The sequence below is a fragment of the Dreissena polymorpha genome, chromosome 13 (assembly GCF_020536995.1).
Source record: "Dreissena polymorpha isolate Duluth1 chromosome 13, UMN_Dpol_1.0, whole genome shotgun sequence".
NCBI lineage: Eukaryota > Metazoa > Mollusca > Bivalvia > Myida > Dreissenidae > Dreissena > Dreissena polymorpha.
The window spans coordinates 3,828,126-3,849,343 of record NC_068367.1 but is presented as its reverse complement, the minus strand read 5'-3'; the positions used below and the strand labels follow the sequence as shown (position 1 = coordinate 3,849,343).

The window sequence follows — 21,218 nt, the reverse complement described above, 5'->3', positions numbered from 1 at the left end:
CCATAAAAGCGGAAAATGTCGTCCCTGATTAGGCTGTGCGCACTGCACAGGCTAATCTGGGATGACAAATTTGCGCACAAGCATTATGCCCAGTTTTCTCAGAACACGACACAATTAACTTAAATAATAAAAATAACACACTATGCATATGAATAATTATATATATCTCGCTCAAGTCAAGCTACTAAAACACGGAATTCTTCAGAAAGGCGGTTTCTTATCAAATTTCTTCCATGTCTAGTCCAAGTCTGTACGTAGGCAATAACTTGCTTTCGTTTCTCCTCGCACCGTCCCACCGTACACCTAAAGTTCCCATGGCAACGGCATTTCGACTCTGGTCAATTTTGGCCTCTTTTGCCTTCGGTTTCACACGCAGTCTCCCCGGGTTGTCAAACTCGTGGTCACTAATATTGAAATAAATACAAATAAATACATTACTACAGTTGGTTGAAAAAACATGTGTTTTTTTTTCTTTTAAATTTTACTTAAAATATTCCGAATGGACATATTACATGTATTTCCATAATAACAGTTTGTGCACGACTAAATAAGCTTTACGGACAAACAAAATTACCGAATATCGGAAGAGCTCTTGATGTTTGGTTCATCTTCACCTTTGCCATCGACGTTATATTGACCAACGAGTTTGTACACATTCTTTTTCGAGGTTGTATAGAAGAAGTGCCTGAAAGTTTTAACAATAGTTTGGATTGGAATCTAAATGCATCGGAGGTCAATTTAGGGCATAATATGAAATAAACACGACTTATAAGCCTGTTATCCGCGAGTGACTATATGAAAATGGAATTATAACATTTTTAATGGTTTTAATTTTAAGGCAGTGTAGTATATCGACATTAAGTGACTGTAACTATAAACATACATAATTATGTTCGCACAACTATGTTCCATATGTATGCATACTTGTTTATTAGTTTTAGCAAAACTGTTCTCGGTAATATAAGTATTAAATTACTGACCCTTCACCCTCACGGACGAAGAGTCATATTTATGGTAACATTATGTCTGAATTTCGATTCAGAAGTTTCTTATAAGTGCAGATTATGTTCATCTGTTCTGTTTAAAGATTTTAAAACTTTACTTTTTATACATTGTACACGGCTGAACGCACACAGGACAGGGCACAGAATCACACGAAGACAGTAAATAGACACGAACTATTAAAGGGACACACACATTTAAAATAATTGAAGGATATTGTTTGACAACATAGACGTTACCAATTCTATACTAATAACAACTAGTCGTTCTAGCCGAATATCGACTTGCCGTGCTTGCCTTGAATTTCGTTGCTTGTCGTGTTAGCCAAATTGTTGATGTACATTAGAAATGTCATTAAGTGGTGTTTTCAGGTAATTTTTTCGGACAAAACACATTTTATATGGAATTAATCACGTCCGCACATATTGGTTCACTGCAAAAAGTAATATATAACAGATATTTTGGACGATTTCAAATGTGCTTGTCGTGCTTGCGTGCATTGTAACGTTAAAACTAGGAATTTGCCTCGAATGATAGACTAAACTACTCATCTGGTGACAAATATTTATATAACCGGGAATAGTGCTCAACTTTTCCCTTAGCCTGCGCTTTATTTCGTCAAAAAAGAGTAAATAATAAGATACTTACGTGGATTTGAAATTTCTAAGCGGGACCAATGTTGACAAATTTCTACTTAGCGTGCTAGCCAAAATGACGTCACAAACCACGTGGTATGTCCACACTGATGGAATGGAAATCCAAAATCAAACTGATTGGCAATTTGATAAATTCAATTTAAAAAGGTTAAATTAATCGTCTGATGATGCACACGTATTTCCACTGTTTTTATATATTTCAAATGCAGTACGAATACTCTAAATTCTTGTTTCATTGCAAAAACACTATCGGTTTATATTTTCATACAAAATGCGAGAACCGGACATGCGAATGTTTTCGAAATCACCACAACTGACAATCATGTATATTTTTTTACATTTTATCAATTTGTTTTTCCAAGCTGTTTCCGAAATGATGCTTTTCAAAATAAGTTATTGTTGACATCACCACAAAAATGGAGGATACAAGAGTAGTATGGGAGTTGTGTGGAAAGGAGGTCCAACTAATGTAATCCGTGACTTGGGTCTAATTTAACAAGGGGAAATTACTTCCTTAATAGGAACTGACCATTAATTTGCAGTGCATACTGTGAACGTTATTTCTGGTGGTTGCTGTTCGTTTTTTGTCGTCACGAGCTTATATGTATATGACAAATTGTAACATGTGTAATATAACACATTGATTGTTTAATTAACAGGGATGTTCGCTGTATTATGACTACTCTGTATTTTTGTACTCACAACAAAATAAGAACTGATTTAGCACATAGGAATCAAGAGATGAACATATTATGATGTATTCGATCTAAATTCTTTTTTAAATGAGTGTTGTATGGAGGAACACATTTATTATTCGGGAAGGAGACAACGACAACGAGCGAGGCCTGGTATTGGGGAGATAACCATGGGTTATGGTTAGATTAGAGTTAGGGTAAAGGGTAGGTTAACCCTAACCCAAACCCGACCCCTAACCCTTACCCTAACCCTCTACCCCCCCCCCCCCCATGCGCATTACAATACCATGCCTCGCTCGTTGTCGTTGTCTGCTTCCCTATTATACACGATTTACCAAGTGGCTGAATTCAAACAATATGTCACAAAACATTTGTTCTAAATATGATACATGCATTCAAAAAACAAACACAAATAATGATTATAAGAGGGATAACCGGCTTGAAACGGTAAAGAAATGGTTGTGTGGTATGCCACTCCTCACTATTGACCCAGAGAATAGCGAAACGTCGCAGTATTAACAAAAATTACTTTATTATCTTTATAGCATTACAATTTAAATAGCAACAACTATACATAATTGTAATATATTGGAATTTAACTACTCTGTGTTTTAATACAAAACCAATGTTGTAGAACCAATGTTGTAGAATTCTAACTTTCTGAACTGCGAAACCATGACTATTTATAGTAGACCATTAACATACAATGTCACATCGTAATCGTAGTTGTATTTGTTATTATGAGTGTAATAATTGTAAACGACAATTATTATTTTTAACTTATTTTAGTTTAAACACTCAACAGATTGTTATATATTGTTAACAACGACTGTTATTAAAAAAAACTTAATACTATGTAATCTGTCGTCACACGTGCACAGACAAAATTGCACCATGTGGGTTAAAAAGATTCGTACACTCCTAATTAATTTTTTTTAACGTATTTTAGTTTAAACACTCAAAATATTGTTACATATTGTTAACAACACCTGTTTATTAAAACAAAACTTAATACTATGTTATCTGTCGTCACACCTGCACAGACAAAATTGCACCATGTGGGTTAAAAAGATTCGTACACTCCTAAATGAATTCGGAAAGCTCGTGCATCCATACAAACGCGTATAATATGATAAGCTTCATAATGAATTATTTTACTCTGCTCCTAAGATGTATTGCTCAATGAGGGCTTTCTTTTAGAATAGGAATATGTCTGCTATGTCGCTTCTTTGTTTGTAATCAAAATGTTTTCTATCGTATTCGAGACCAAAAACAGTTTGTTGTCACCGCCATAATATTACTTGATACCTATTCACAGTTTAGGTCACAATAAACTAAATATTTCCATTTATAATTAAATGTAAAAGCGACAACTTTAATCGAAAATGAATGCAAGATTTTGCTCAAAAAGACCCCCATAACTACACCTTTTCTTAAAGGGTGTTTTAAACTGAATCGATTTAAGCAACGGAAAAGATATGTCATGTACGAACCGAGAAAAACTTGACACAAATCAAAATCGACTGTTTTTGCACCTGTTTGCCGGCCAGTTTCTAGTGGAACGTAACCTTTTTCAATAAATAACGTATTATCAATATGATTGCTTTACAAACCGATTGTTGAGTTTTGAAAGCAACTCAATGTAGAAGGCAATAAATAAAGTGTAAATATGTACTACGAAACGTAATAATTATCGAAGATGTATTCTTGATTCCAAAGCAATCTTTCTTAGAATTTGCATGCATAAATATATATGTATGGTTATGGTTATGTTGTTAACCTAAAAATGTTTTAACTACAATATGTACAAAAGCTAAAAGTAAGTTTATTCAAACATGGCACTCACGATGTATTGATAGTAGTAAATTACATTATTACTTAATGTTTAAGACTATTTTTACTGCCAAAAAATATGTTACTGCTATAGATATAGACAAATTTAGAAAATGTATAACTAGCTTTCGTAGCTCCTCACATAATCTTATGGTATATCCCCGATAACCGACTCCGTTCGAAGTACTCTCTTAAAAGATGTGACTAAACGGGCTCGAACTGAGTGAGAACAGAGTGATCGTAGTAGCAACGTGTTACGAACTGTCTTCGAATTTTGTGGACGGCCTTGAACGAGGTTGAACGGGAGAGATGTTTCAGAACTTTGAGCCTGCTCAAAATTTTCTTCCGACCATCCCGTTCTACAATTAAACGTAGTAACAACGTACTGGGAACGGAATGGACGTACTAAGAACGGATAGGTCGTACTAAGGTCGTGTTATGAACGTGCCAGAACGTAGTGCGATCAGACCGAAATTGCATGTACGATGCCACACCGATCGAGTCCGTTTCTAGTCCGTCCAATCCGTTCTCAGACAGACCGACCCCGTCTCAAGTACGATCTTGTTTCGTGTAAATAAATAGAAACTAGAAGATAAGTTCTTACAACGTTTGCAACACGTTCTATAAGTTCTCAGTAAGTTCTTAGTACGCTGTACTCGTTTTAAGGAGTTCGCAGTAGGTTCCAGATACGTTATACTCGTTCAATGCAGTTGTTACAACGTTCAAACCGTAAATACAATGCGTCCAGACAATGTGCATATAAATAGATGTCGTTGTCTCAAAATTCATCATTTGTGAAATTAAGTTAAAACATGGACAATCTTGGAGCTGTTTATTTTTTAAATGTTGGCTTCGTGAAATTTATGTCATAAGCAGAGAAGCAATTTAAAGCGGATTTATTTCTTGGAGGCATTACAAATGTACGTCTGGTCGGCTCAAGACGTGAAACATAAATAAACACTGGCAGAACGAAGTCGGCTTTATGATCGCCGTGCAGAGCGTGGCTGCAACTACGTCCTAAACGTTCTAAAAACGTAGTAGGACGACGTGAGAACTGCCTTTGAACGAGTTACCACTGCGCAACGAATAAAGAAGAACTGCTTACGAACGTGATCGAACTGGCTGAGGACGGGCTCGGTCTGACTGGAAACGGTATACCAACGGGGACAATGGGAAAATTGACCCTATTTGAACTTGATAAAGACGGACTGGCTACGGGACAGGACGGGATAGGAACGAGCTGCACATAGCGCGAACTGTGTATGAACGTCATTCAATCATATTGTAGATTTTTTTCTGACCAAAACTACACGTTCATGCAAGTTCACATCCCGTTCTGCATTTTCTTCAGAACGTGGTCGAACGATCTAAGAACATGCTTGGTGTATGGGCTCCTGTAGAGAAATGGAGGCATTACAATTTTTCTAGGGATTCTCGTACGTGTGTATTTTGCGAAACCGTTCTTGAAGATGAATTCCATTTTATGATTAGTTGCCCTTATATTCAAATATTCGTTTAAGTTATATACCATTGTATTACTTTCAATATCCAACTATAGAGAAATTTTTCAGCCTTATGTGAACTGAGGATATGATACTGAAAAGAAATATTCCCATGTACATATATTATGCCGTTAAAGAACGAAATGCATACTTGGACATGTTTGATTGAGACATACTATATCTTGTCTAGATTTTTATTTTTTTATTTAACCCATTTGTGATCTGTATTGTGACTTCATGCACACTGACTTTTGATTTATCATTGGTTAAACATATGTTTGTATATGGGCCGGAGGCCTTATAATGAAATAAAATATTGAATTGAATTGGTTGAGAAATATATTAAAACACCAACGAATATACTTTCAAAACCACTGGATCCTTTGAGAATACAAGAACTATTATAAATAAGTATATATACGAGGCAGAAACTGTTCAAACATTGTAAACATTAAGAATCTTATACCCTAGCACTGTACATTTACGTCTTTTAGAGGGGTGTATACATATATAAATTCACGATTTATCATTGCGAACGCACAATCGAACCACTGTCCAGTTAAAACCTGCAGCCTAGGGAAAATTATCTTGACGTCCGTAAATGTTGTACTGCTGTAATCACTTAACTACGTAGAAACTCTGTTTCTATTTAAAACAAAGGCTACTGATAGTTTACACTTTCAAAATATTAATTACAAATATTTAGAAGCTAAAATTAACAAGTTTAAAAGTATGACAAGCTAATAAAAGTGTTCAAGATTAATGGTATCATGCGTAAAGTGATATATACATAGAGAATACTAGGCTAGCGTTGAATAGAGAGAAGTTTATGTTGCGAGGCTAAGAACGCCGGGAGCGCGAGCCTTGGCGAGCGCTTTCGGTGTTCGAGTCGAGCAGAATTAATTTCTCTCTATTCAACGCTAATCCTAGTATTCTATTTATCCCATCGCATATTTACTAAACAATGAATGTTTACAATGTTTATAACTGAAGTCATTTGTCTATGCATGCGACAAGGTGGGGCAGAGGCTAGTCTATTCCATGGGGTGTTATACCGTCAATGTCGCAATGAAGATGCGATAAAATATTTTCCATTGGGCTTAAGTTTAACAGGTTAGGTTATGCTATCGTTAATATAAATATTAGCTTTTATACAAAACACACTAAACACTGCATTTGATAAAAAGCATGTGAAATTAATTTAATTGACAAAGTTTTATAGGAGTACATATTAATTCGACATTTTTAAAAAGATAATATTCCAGTTATTTGACTAAATTCAAAGAAGTAATTTTATATTATTGATCACAAACATCTTTCCTGGTTTACGTTCATACAATTTAAGAGTCTTCCTGGTTCTTTCAATTCTACTTAAGATGTATTTCCCATAAGGCGAAGTGCAAACCCTTCCTCAATTGAAACAATTGCAACTTAATCTTCCTGGTCAAGTTCAGAAAACCACTTGAGTAATATTGTAGTCTTAAAATGAAGTGTATTGTTGAAAAACAATAACTGCCATTAATATTAGATAAAAAGTATCACTTTTCTTTGTATCGTTCAACGTTTAAGTGAAATAGAAATTAAAATTAATTGATCAAGTCATTGAGATGAACTTTCTTTTTTAAACATATCAAGTTACCAATTGAAGCTTAATTTGATTGCGCCTTTAGTACACCGAACGAAAACACAACACTTATCAAAAGCTGTACATTATCATACTATTTGAAATTTAAAATGAAAGTTTGTTTGATTGTCATTCTATTCCCGCGTCAACAAAATCTTTCAATTGCTAATATATTGTAATATTGTATTATGTGTTAGTTTTTAGAAATGCATTATACGGTTTTAAAATGTGTCGATACATTTGTACATGTTTGCGAAAAAAAAATATTGTGTATTTTTACGTTTATCTACTACATCCTCAATGCTTGAATATACATCTGGACAAAAAGAAAACACATACAAAAGAAGTTCGAACTTGTTTAACTTAGCATGAAAGTAATTTAAGTAGTTAAATAAATGAAAATATTGATGAGCAAGAATTAAAATGAAACATGAAACCATAATAAGGTTATGCTATTTTTTCTCAAAATGCCACCCCAAACTTAAAAAAAGGATTGAAAAAAGGTTTATTGACGAAGAACTTTTGTTCGTTATGATCATTGCAATAAAATAATTATTCAAAGATTCCGATCTTATAAAAATTAAGACGTTTATTATTTACTGTATTTAAAAGCTTATTAAACTGTTAGGAAGTAAATTGATGATTTGATAGACCGTTTTTATTATTGATTGCATTATTATTGAAATCACTTCCATTGTTCATCTCTTAGAAAAAATTGATAGTGGTAATTGTGGTTATTTAGTCAGACGCGAGTGTGAATGTGGTATGCGTAAGGGAATCAGTGCTGAGCGGTTTGAACTAATGGTATGACGTTATGGGCCGTGCTCCATTAGTACTATCTTTTGTACTTCACATTGACTGTGGCCACGAACAAAGACACATCTGTTACTTTCAGTTGTAGATCAGTTGAAAATTTAATATATAGAGGATATTTGTTGGATCCGGTGGATTATCGATTTTAATTCACGAGTGATCATAGAAAATAATATTTTCACGAGTGGCGCAGCCACGAGTGAAAATATGTTTTCTATGATCACGAGTGAATTAAAGTCGATAATCCACCGAATCCAACAAATTTTCTTTTTATTTAATGCATTTTTCACAGTTTATATACATTGTTCAAGAGTTTAACTAACGAATTTTGCTGGGATAATGACGTCATTTCGTCAAAAAAATGACGTCATTTCACAGTAAACAATGAAAATTATCGATAATTCTCACTGATAATTTTCACTGTTTGAAACAGTGAAATTATCAGTTTTAATTCACTGATATTTCTCTATAAACCACCGGAAAGCATTAAATAAAACGTTTTGGTAAAGATATTATATGTCTCTGGGTGAGTCATTTTATTATTTTAATTTCATTTACTTGTATTAGTGTAATAATTTATTATGTATCATAATTGTTTAAATACTTTATGTAATTATATTTCAGAACATTATCATTACATCATCAGAATAGCAAACAAAACGAGGAAAATCATGAATGCGTTTAGGGTTATAAATAATATAAGAATCAAGCTATAAATGGCGCCCAACGTGTTTAATCGTCAACCAGACTAACATAATCACTACATCATCATAATAATTAACAAACTGAGGAAAATCAGATTGATGAGTTTATGGTTATAAATATATAAGAACCCATCTTCAATTTCATTCCTTTAAAAACCAAATATATGCAAAGTATCATTTTTAATTAAAGCATAACATCCATAAACACATATCTGGTACTACTACAACTTAAGTGTAATGACGGATATTGAAATATAAAAAAAACGCAATTAAAAAATTGTCTTCATTATTGTTTCCCCATTCGTTTGCTTCATCAATGTCTTAAATCTTCGCACCAACCATGCGTTTCCTGTAACTCTAAACCCATTTAGTTTTAAACTTGATAACCAAGCCCTCTCACTTTGCTCATTAGTGAGGCACATACAAAATCGGTAGACAACATCAACATGGGAAAATATTTGAGTTTTATGTTTATACAAACATGTTAACTTAATTAATTCCGAAATGAACTTGGATATTTCACGGTAAATATACATTATTAAACTTGTGGTTGTATGCATCAGTGTTTGTTAATGTAGTTAGCACTGAGAATTGTGCTTTCGGACAAATACCTCTCCTGAAATGTCGTATGCAATTACGGACTAGTTTGAACTAGTTCATGTGAACCGAGTAAGTACTGTGCATTTTGTTGTAGAAAAGATACAACTTTAGATTCATATCACATATCAGGCCTTTATATAAAAAAGGTCAACAGATTCTAAAAAGCCCATTGTCTTATTTCTTTATAAATTACTAAATAAGTCATATTTTTTGTATGTTCAAATTAATGAATAATTTTAACAGAAAGGTGGATTTTTTATTTGACCTGCACAACGTACATCGTGAACATCACATGTGGCTGGTATTGATATATGTCAGCATGTGTACGCGCAGACAATAAGTGTCAGCAGACATGAACATGTACAAAACAAATTTTATTGAAGTACAGAGGATGAACAATTTGTAAATTACGTTATACGATTATACTATTGGTTGATTGTAGCAATGGAACATACTAAATAACAGATGTATTATTTTAGTTATAGTTTTATATATTTCTTTTTTATATAACAAAATGTTGTACAAATACATACGCAATGAAATATGTCCTCAATAACCGTGTTATTACAACAAATGCTTCACAAGGGTGCATGATCAACGGGGTTCACACACAGGCTGGACAGAATGTAAACACACCGGTAAGAACTTTATTTTTGCAAATACCTCAATTTATTGAAATACATTTTCATAAACCTATACTACATAAACGACAGCTTTGCTTGCAGTATGTGTAGATATCTTAAGATTTCAGAATGAAACGTTGACTACGTCTGAAAATTGTGCCAACATTTTAACAAGTCGAGACAACGATGTTAACAATACATATACATGTGTGCTGTACAAATCGAATTTTTAGCAAAGAGCAAAGGCGTATTTTACGAAGTCATTGTGAAATTTTTCATATCGCCTTAAGCGGCATACAAAACTGTCTTTTAAACAAAAGTTTAACAATTAACAAAATTGTTTTCAAGAGTTATAAGAAAAAATTCACCACTTACAGCTGTATTTGTATCCATTACCATTCAATTGTGATCCCCACAAAGTCACATGATCCAGCACCCTGTTAATGATCATCTTCCATAATGCTTGTTTAGACGGGATGTTTTCTTTGCTGATTAATTTTCATCGTATCTCTAATTGTTGGCAGGATATTGTTGATATAAGAAACGGTCGAAATTAGTTTAAATAAGGCAAGTAGTAGGGTACATACAGCACCCTTTTTAAGACACCTGATAATTTATCAGCGGGGGGGGATGCGGGAACTGACTGTCAGTGTGAGGTGAGTTGGAACTGATTTACAACAGGGCATTGTTTTCGTGATTTTTCTTAGAGAGTGGCTTGTATTTTCACCCGGTGAATTTGTTCTTTTTTTCTTTTGAACGAATACGCACTTTTAATGTGTTTGCTTCCCTCGTTTTTTTGTTTCAAGATCGTATACGTCGCAATAAAAACACTATTGAAGGAAAATCGTCCACAATGGTCATGATTTATTACTTGAAAATGGAGATTTTTTTATGTACGAATATCATTTCCCTGTTAATAAACAGCGTGTGCGCATGTCTATAGTAATTATACATAATAAATAACGATAATAATAAATCCCGATACGTTTTTTCTCTAATAATTAATGTATTGCCGAAATATACTGGTTTAACCCCCTTTCCCAGAACTGTCTATTTTAAAGCACAATATGGAATCTGACTTTCAAACGACAAACGCAGGTAAACCTATGTTTAAAGGTATTTATACCTGAATAACTGTCGTGAATGAATTCCGCTTTGAAACAAACACAAATCAAAGTACTGACAGTACTGGTGTGACGATGCTTTTGAAGAGGATTGATATAAAAGCATCTATTGATGTTTATCTACATCACCACAATTGTGTATGTGGGTACGAATATTTGGGTAGGAAAAAAATGGGTACGAAAATGTTGGGTAAAAAAATTAGGCCCAAAAATATTTGGTACGAAAAAAGATTTGGTTACGAAAAAAAAATTGGGTAGGAAAAAAAATTAGGGACGAAAAAAAAATTGGTACGAGCAATTATTTGGGTAAAAAAAATGGGAACGAAAAATGTAGGATACGAAAAAATAATGGGGGTACGGGCAAGTAGTACCCGTGGGGAACTTGATCCTTTCAGCGAAACTGGAAGGCGGTTACATTCTCGATCATATATAACAAGACATGTCTTTAAAGAGATATTCGACGTGTATTTTCTGTACCAATTATCTTAAAAAAACGTTCTGTTACAGTAAAACGTTTGTGGGTTATAGCATTACATTTCAGCATATAAATTCAAAACTTGACATGCTCTTTAATTACACCATGTTCTTTAATTTCACATGTATATCATATCAAACTTTATATTTCGTTGTTTCCTTTCCTTAGTTAATGATGCTATGTGTACGGACGTGATTTCACATGCCCATTTGAATGAACATATAATTTTTTTCTTTTGATTATTGCTTTTTTCTCTAATTCAATAAGCTTAGGTATGTTTGTTCGTTAAGTACGGCAATAATTTCATGATGATTCCCGAAAGTAGGTATGAGCACATAGTCGTAAGAGCACTTGAATACGTGAGTTCGCCCATGAACGCATGGTAAGGTTAACTAAATCTCCGCGATATGACCTAATATGTGTTCAAAACATCAAAAAATATCCAACAAACGAATGAATTATCAAACATAGTATGTGCACTGATATGGCTCTGTAATTTCTGTTTGAAAAGTTTATTAAATATGAAAACTGAGAAAGCAAGCATAAGAGCAATTTTCACAAATGTCTTACGTCTATAACGCTGTTTATATACCAAAGTCGCTACAACGTTAACAAATGGCAGGTTCGAAATAATTCGTTTTCTTTACATTCATGATTGCGTTGAAAGTTAATTATACACGTTTTAATTCGCAATTTATTTACTGAATCACGATAAATGTCAAATACAATTCATAAAATGTATAGTTGTTTCATTGTTCTATAAACATATAATGGATTGATTATAACTGATTTAAAATTAACGTTTTCAAACTATTATTAAATATTTTTCCCAGAATATGCTGTCCTATTTATAGCTGAGCTTCCTATACCTTTATCAATGATAATCAGCAAGATATGCCAATTAGAAAAATCGAGCTATCTCAATCGGACTGGCTCGGTCTTTTACATAGGTCGCCATTGTGAAGAATTTTTTCATGGTATGATAACTTAGACGAGCTGCTTCGCAGCATCGTCAAAAATAACTTTTTCATGTTAAATGTCAAATGTTAACATTTTATTTTTTACTTTGAAGTTGATCCAGCATGTATTATATGATGAATTGTTTAGTTCTAAGTCGTTAGTTAAAAAAATAAACATCGTTTTGAATGTTTTGTCACGTACTTAACGCTTACATAAGAGAATATGTACGTAATGTAATGCATTTGATGTCATTATTTAAACAGGGTTATTTTTACATGTGTATTTTAAGACGTATGAGCATATGTATGTTTGAATATGCCTAAAACGGAATAATATGCTTACATTTTCCTTGTAATAATACGCAAATTATACAATTACAGACGTTGAGGATTCCAATGTTAAAATAAGCGTTACTATGTGTGTACCATGTGTTTAAGTGATCCGCCTTGGTAACATTGGATGGGTCACAATGTGGAAACCAAAAGATATCTAAAAATAGTTCCGGTCAAACAAAGAATATTGTCGATAATTTTCAATGTTATTTTTCACTGTTTTAAACAGTGAACTATCGGTTTTATTTAACTGATATTTCTCTATAAACAATCGGAAAGCATAATATAAAGCAAGGTATTTCGTATCAAACCATTTAACATAGGAATGAGCTGTTTGTCATTTGAAAGTCTGATACAGAAATGTGCTTATAAGAAAGTGCGCTCCAGAAAGTGGGGGTAAACCATTATATTTTGGCAATAAATTAATCGATAGAGATCAAACCGCGTCGGGAAACAATCGTGATTTTTTTGTATTTTACTTAACACACACGCGCATATATATTGTGTTTTATAAGTACAACAAGATAATATAACATCAAAATTTGTTGAAGGCCGCGTAAGTTAACTACATATTTATGGAAGGTTGTCTTTCAATAACTTTTATATTCCAACATTTACGATCGTGAAACATAAAGACCAGGGAAGCAGGGAAGAAAAAACACTGTAGAGCCGAAAGGGCGAATTCATTTTAAAGAAATATAAATATAAATTGGCTAACCGAGTGAAAATACACGAAACTCTATTACGAAAGGTATCAAAATGACTGCATTTTGTTAGTCAGTTCCAGATTACCTAATTTAAACCCAGTCAGCTCCCGTAAACGCATGCCCGCCAATCAATACCCCCAGTTTGAATCTGGGTGAACCCGGAGTTATTATTGGATTTCCAACACTACCGGTAATCACGCACTCATTAAAATCTGAAAGAACGTTATATGATTCATGGATATTAGTCTATACCCACGCCAACAACCTGCATGTGACAATCTTCTGACGATCTAGTTTTTTTGCAATAACATGAAACAATCGAAATCGTTTACAAAAATTATGTTCAGCATCTATTCTCACTTAAAAATAGTGGTAGAAAATTTTGCGTTTATACAAAAGTACATTCAAAAGAAAGGTTTAATTGTTGTTGCGTAATAGTTGTTGTTTTCACGTGTAAGTCGCATTTACACCGCATGAAATGCACGCATATTTAAGCAACTGAGATTATACCACGTTAGATCAAAGTACTTATTCGCCATCGAAATAGATTGCATATGAATATCTGATTAAGACGCAGTATCCTTTCCACATTCAAATCAGTCTTTTTAGAGCCGCGCCATGCGAAATTAAGGCTTATGGCGTATGCAGCAAGCTTTAAACAAGGTCAGCCTGCGCAATATCAAAGTCTGATGCAATGTTTCGTGGTCTTGTTATGTATATCCTTACCAGATGCACAGGGTGGGATGGATGATCCAGCTTTGCATGACGTGGGTCACATATTCACATGGCGTCTTCAAAATGGAACGTCTTACCACAATATTTTTAGATACATTATTGTCAGGCGGTGTTATTATTAGCAAACTTTTAAGGTCAGCAGCCTATTTTGGCTTTAAGGAACTATTTTCAGACAGGCTGACCGCGTACGCCACACATGTGTGGTTAGACAATTGAACAAATTCGCTCTTATCATGGCACTATAATTTTTCGTTTTTTTTTTCTTTTTCTCACAAAGCAAATAAGTGACATTGGTCGATAATGTTGCACTCATTTCATTTTTTATAATATTCGTGTTATTATAGATCTTGAAAGCAATAATGTGTCGTCAATATAAGGAGTCTACAGATTACCCATTATGTCTTCCCCTGACGATTGACTGACCGAGCACTGACCCTGAAATTCTGCAATGGTATTTAATGCATAATTGTAACATTGCTGCATAATATTCGCTGGACAAAGACGCATTGATGCGATCACTACTCTGATGGATTTCTCTTAACATTAGTCAATAAAATGTTCGGATTTATTATATCGGGTCAACTGGCGGGAAATTTCACTCTAATTGTATTGGCTGACGATAAAGAAAAAAAAATCAGGGTTCATTTGCTGAATTGAACACGAAAAAGCGCTGATATTGTATTTGTACGCATGCTACAAACATTAAATAACATAATGCAAATGTCGCGTAGTGCGTTTTAATCGGATACACACGTGAGAAGAAATGCTAACGAAGTGGTTTAACGCATCCATGGCCTACTAGTTTTATAATTTTCATGAACATTTTGGGAACTGGAAATACTCTAGTCAGAAAAACCGACGGTCTGACAATAACGACTAGTAAGTTCCCTTCGTTGTTATATATTTTTCGAAATACTGACATTGATCGATCAATGTCTTTATGTGGTCGTTTTATTTTGTTTTACTATAAGTTATTCACTAATTATACGGTAAATGTACGGCATGCGCATGCTTCCCATTACTACTGCAGTCTGCCTTAGCGATTCAGACGCGTAAGTGACAGGTTATTCGGACAATATCATGTGAGCTACATCATGTTTATAATAAACCCGTTAGAATAAAATCTTCCAGATGTATTCGTTTGTTTTGAGGTTAATTTAGTTCTTGACCCACTGTTTATACAAGATTTACCGAATGTTCGTCGACATATAGCATATGTAATCATTGGCTGTTCCAGAAATGTGTACGTATGAATAAATTAATGTATGACATTTTGTATGTATATATGATTGTATGTATCAATAAATTGAGGAATGAATGCATGAAAGAAGGAATGTATGTTTGAATGAACAAATGATTGAATATTTTCAGTAAAGTGATAATAAATGATTATAAATTAAATTAAATACTTCCGTTTATAACAAGCAAAACAAAATATTTGTTTGCGAACGTTTAATATGCTTTGGATACAATGGCGGAGCCCAGGATTTTGCAAGTATAGCATAACAAAGCCTTATTTATCGATTACATTCATTAATTTAAAATGGATAATTTAATATTTACTTTGAACCGTTTTCTTGACTAAAGCGTCAATACAAATGGTATATTATGCATTATTCACAATGAACGCAGACATAATTATTGTGACTCGCGTTAAAAAACCTTGCTTGACACTCTCTTAAAAGTATTGTTTGTTGCAAAGGCTTATTCACAAAAGAGGGTTGCCGTTTTAGATCAAATGCATCTTCGAATTTAAAATCGCTGTAGCAGAACGCCAGAGAACGAGCAGTATTCTTTTCCAAACACGCTGTGACTCGCGTTATCAAAATTTTGCACCCAGACACGCTGTCCACGAAGCATATGAACGATCACCGTCTGACTGCCCGCGTCCAAGACCCCTTGAGAAGCGTGAACCATCTCTATCCTCTTGTCATCGAGCATGATTCCCGCATGCAATGAATTAGAATTAGGCTTGTGCAATCATGTTACGGAGAACAAATATACGCCATTGCTGAGAGCCATGAAACCTATATTTTGGACATACGCATTGCTTTCGTAGTAGATCACGGTTTCGAAAACAATCATTTGATTTTGTCCGATGTTATTTTGGTTTTGGGCTATCACAGCAGTAAATGCTTCTTTTATATCTGTGAGGAAATAATATGATATTCGTAGTTTTGATTGTGATCGAACAAGTGTTTCGCCTCAAAGTGTAAAATATTTGCAGGTTCCATTATAACACAAATTAAATATTTAATTAGTTTGCTGATTGTAAATGTAACGCAATGCGGAAATTAAATAATATTCTAGTTCAAATGTTGATTTCACATTAATTTGCACTTTGTGGCACTGTAGGGTTTGCTGAATACGTGTATATAGTAGATATAAATGTTGTATACTGCACATATTTTATACGTTTAAAGCTATGAAAACTGAATGCAGTATCAAAAGGTTGTATTAAGCTTACGATGTCAAAACAGATTTAAACATTATTGAAGATCGGGCAATGGCGTTCACAATAATCATTTGGTGTACATAAATCCACAGCAATAAACGGCAACACTTGAACGAAGAAAACGACTTTACCTAGCTGCCGATGAACATATTCCATATGTTCATCTATTTGACTCTGTAGCATATTGATCTGTTCCCGAAGTTCCTCGACCTTGTTGCTCAGTGAATCGGCAATAAATAGTTGCAAATGACATAATATCATCTGAAAAAAATGTTTAAAGATATATCTTTTTAGTACAAACTATCTGCAAGACAATTAGAAGTAGTGGCAGCTGTAGTAACATCATTAGCAGCAGTAGTAATAGTAGAAGTAGTAGTAGTAATAGTAATAGTAGTAGTAGTCGTAATAGTAGTAGAAGTACTAGTAGTAGTAGTAGTAGTAGTAGTAGTAGTAGTAGTAGTTGTAGTAGTAGTAGTAGTAGTAGTAGTAGTAGTAGTAGTAGTAGTAGTAGTAGTAGTAGTAGAAGTAGCAGTAGTAGTAGTAGTAGTAGTAGTAGTAGTAGTAGTAGTAGTAGTAGTAGTAGTTGTAGTAGTAGTAGTTGTTGTTGTTGTAGTAGTAGTAGTAGTAGTAGTAGTAGTAGTAGTAGTAGTAGTAGTAGTAGTAGTAGTAGTAGTAGTAGTAGTAGTAGTAGTAGTAGTAGAAGTAGTAGTAGTAGTAGCAGTAGAAATAGTAGTAGTAGTAGTAGTAGTAGTAGTAGTAGTAGTAGTAGTAGTAGTAGTGGCAGTAGTAGTAGTACTAGTAGTAGTAGTAGTAGTAGTAGTAGTAGTAGTAGTAGTAGTAGTAGTAGTAGTAGTAGTAGTAGTAGTAGTAGTAGTAGTAGTAGTAGTAGTAGTAGTACTAAAAGTACTCGTAGAAGTAGTGGTAGTAGTAGTAGTAGTAGTAGTAGTAGTAGTAGTAGAAGTAGTAGTAGTAGTAGTAGTAGTAGTAGTAGTAGTAGTAGTAGTAGTAGTAGTAGTAGTAGTACTCGTAGAAGTAGTGGTAGAAGTAGTAGTAGTAGTAGTAGTAGTAGTAGTAGTAGAAGTAGTAGTAGTAGTAGTAGTAGTAGTAGTAGTAGTAGTAGTAGTAGTAGTAGTAGTAGTAGTAGTAGTAGTAGTAGTAGAAGTAGTAGTAGTAGTAGTAGTAGTAGTAGTAGTAGTAGTAGTAGTAGTAGTAGTAGTAGTAGTAGTAGTAGTAATAGTAGAAGTAGCCACAGCGGCAGCATCATAAGGAGAAGGAGCACAAGCATTAGAAGTAGTAGAAGCCAAGATTATATATATTATTGATATTTTAACGATAATATTTGTTATAACCGACAATGAACCAACATTAAAACTAACTTACCAGGTACGTTGATAACTTCATATCTGCTATTGGCTTGAACATAAATGTTCTCCTCAATTATATAATCTCCCTGCTCTCAATTTATATAGTCGCATTCTGTCTAATACGTTCGCTGACACGCGTGTTATGATACGTATTGATACGTATTGTTTTGATATTTCTTAATAAATCATCGCTGAATTGCTAACACAAAATTATGGTAAAACACTAGCCACAAACGATCGCACAGTTTGCTATTCATATTTTATATTTATCAGCATAGAACCTGAACAAACTGTTTGGTCACAGATTTGTAACTATCGTGCTCGGATTTATATTCATTGTTCCTTGACAAACATTTAATATAAATGCTTGGGCGAACAAGTACATGTGGAAATATATATGCGCATATAAAACCTTGGGAAATATATAAATGCAAGTGTTGGCATACTTGATAATTAAATAGAGCTAAAATAATATAATCACAACAACACCTAGACAAAGACTGAAACACTTATTTTAAAATTGCATTTTCTGCACAACAAAATTGCGGATATTATATTAAATCTACATTATTATTTATACTTGCAAAATGCGATTAATATCACATTGTTTAGTAGGACATGTTCGCAAATTGTCATAGTCGAAATTTGCAAACGTTTTGTCACATATTGAAACAAAAGGATCATGTGCCATAAAGCACTCACCTGAGACCATAAAGTACTAAATTAATCTTAAACTGTCAAGCCCAGATTAGAGAACGTTATGAAACATGCGTGCAAAATAAAAAGTTTTTTAACTCGGCTGAGTCATCATGCGGCCCAAAGTTCTGGCAATCTTTCATGAAGGATTTATTTGATCCGCCAAGTTATTTTAGGACAAATATGCTGCCTATGTTGTATGAAGATTTGACTGAATGTGATTTCTATAGTGTCTAAGTGTTTCAATATAGCCATACAAGGGCAACTGCCCATCCCCTTGCGGTCATTCTTTGCAAAGGCCGGGCCCTTTTCGAACTTTGCTGGGATATAATAAGAATAAATGTTCTGACAAAGTTGCAGGAACAATGAACAAAACTGCATTTCTTAAGCGTCATTATTTTTTAATTGACCTCGTGACAAAGTAAAATTTCTGAAACATTATCATGACGATCGAAGAATACATGACCAAAGACTGACAAAAGAGCGAACAAAAGCTCACCATGAGCACGTTTTGTTAAGGTTAGCTTAAACCAAAATGGCGCACGTCATGCTTATCAGTATCCAATGTTAACTATGTTCACTGTTGCTGCTTTGTTATTGATGGGAAATAAGAAAATGAGATTATATTCGGACTCAAATGATAATTAAGAAAATACTGAAATACGGAAAAGAATTTAAAGTATTCGAAAGCAATTGACTTTTTGTCTGAGCATAAAAGATGATAATACGAAAGTGAAAGGACAAGAATTATTTTTAAAAATCTTAAACTTCCTTTTGATATATAATTAATACTGCATGAATCATTTTTACTTGAAATTTGGATCTTTAAAGTCATTACTCGTGAGATTTGAATAAAAAATGAAAGCCCTGTCCAAAAGTTATCTCAAATCATAACGTTTTTAATTTTTAACAAAGAATGATAGAACATTAACATGTACAACTACATATCGTAGAGAACAATGCAGTCAAGTCTGAATGTTAAACGTTGAAAAAAAAGTAAGATAACTTGTCACCACTCATTGCAGCGAACGAGCAGATTGAGATACATTCATGTGGCCTCCACTATACAATATATATATAATAAGCCATGTAAGAAGTAATATTTTTAATTCTGATCAAACCTTACATGACAAAGCATAGACGCTGTGATATACAATGATGAAAACATTCATTTTTATTTGTGCATGCATTTAATTTTGAACCGAGTGCCTTGGATCCTTTATATGATAAAAAATATGCTAAAATACTGAACGGTGTGCATTGTTGAAGATAAAGAAGAATTTTGAACGTTGAAACGAGAGTTGAACGTTTATGTTCCAAGCAAACCATTATAGGTATTTCTGTTTTATGGTTTAGGCTAAACAAACCCCTAATTTTATGTTTCATATGTTTTTTATGCAACCATTCCACTTTTCTTTTTGCAGTTTAAGTCATCATACATGACGAGCAAAATTGTTTAAAACTATTGTAATTTTTCCATAAACTTGCAGAACATTTATATAAACATGTATTTATTCGTCCTCCGAAGCGATGTTTGGGTACGGTTCAGACAGTATCGCTTGAAGCAGTACGTACTACACAGATCTTACTTGGTCTTGATGGGTCTATGTGGGAAACTACGAAGGACATCATTAGAATAGACTTGTTTTGGACTGACTTTTGGGGTACGGTTAATACAATACATATTAAGGAAGTTTAACGCATAGCCTGATGTGACTGACTGGGACTGACTTGTTGTACGTACGACGGAAGCTGCACATTCATCAACAACAGCTTTGGTAACACTTAAGCCTAAAGCGACAATAAAATTTACACTAATTGCATTCATAATTTGAACAGATTGTTTACTGTGAAACTGCCGCATCTGCTATAAATTAATAACTGACATAAATAAATATGAGCAGCATCAGATTGTTAGATTCCGCTTTTTCCAAGCAATTTATCAACACCACTGCTGAAAACCATAAAGTAACATGTGTATGGCACAACCGAAACTCAATCAAGATGCGGCATTGCTTACATGCTTTCTGACATGGCAACTGCAAAATGCACGAATGAGCAAATATATATATATAATTCAAGTATAACAAAGAAAAACCAAACTTATTAAGAAACTTTCTTTTAACAATAATAACTACTAGAGTTAAGGAAATGTGATTACGTGGTAGCTATTGGCTTGTTTATAAAACAGTTATAAAATAATATTATATTTGTAAATAAATCAATGGCTACATGTTTGTATTTAAAGCAAGTGCGACTGTGTTTATGTACTTATATAAATTTATTAACTTCAGAGATATTATCTGGAGGTAATATCT

The 21,218-nt window shown here is 33.6% G+C and overlaps 1 protein-coding gene across 1 annotated transcript; it reads right to left on the bottom strand.

Moving 5' to 3' along the window:
• Positions 1-50: 50 nt before the first annotated feature.
• Positions 51-18,916, bottom strand: LOC127855885 (uncharacterized). The gene is made up of 4 exons (XM_052391778.1): positions 18,907-18,916; positions 1,651-1,744; positions 575-685; positions 51-404 (listed from the first exon to the last, which is right to left on the bottom strand). Exons 1-4 carry the CDS (start codon positions 18,914-18,916, stop codon positions 221-223), a joined length of 399 nt encoding a protein of 132 aa, XP_052247738.1. The 3' UTR covers positions 51-220.
• Between the last annotated feature and the right edge of the window lie 2,302 nt (positions 18,917-21,218).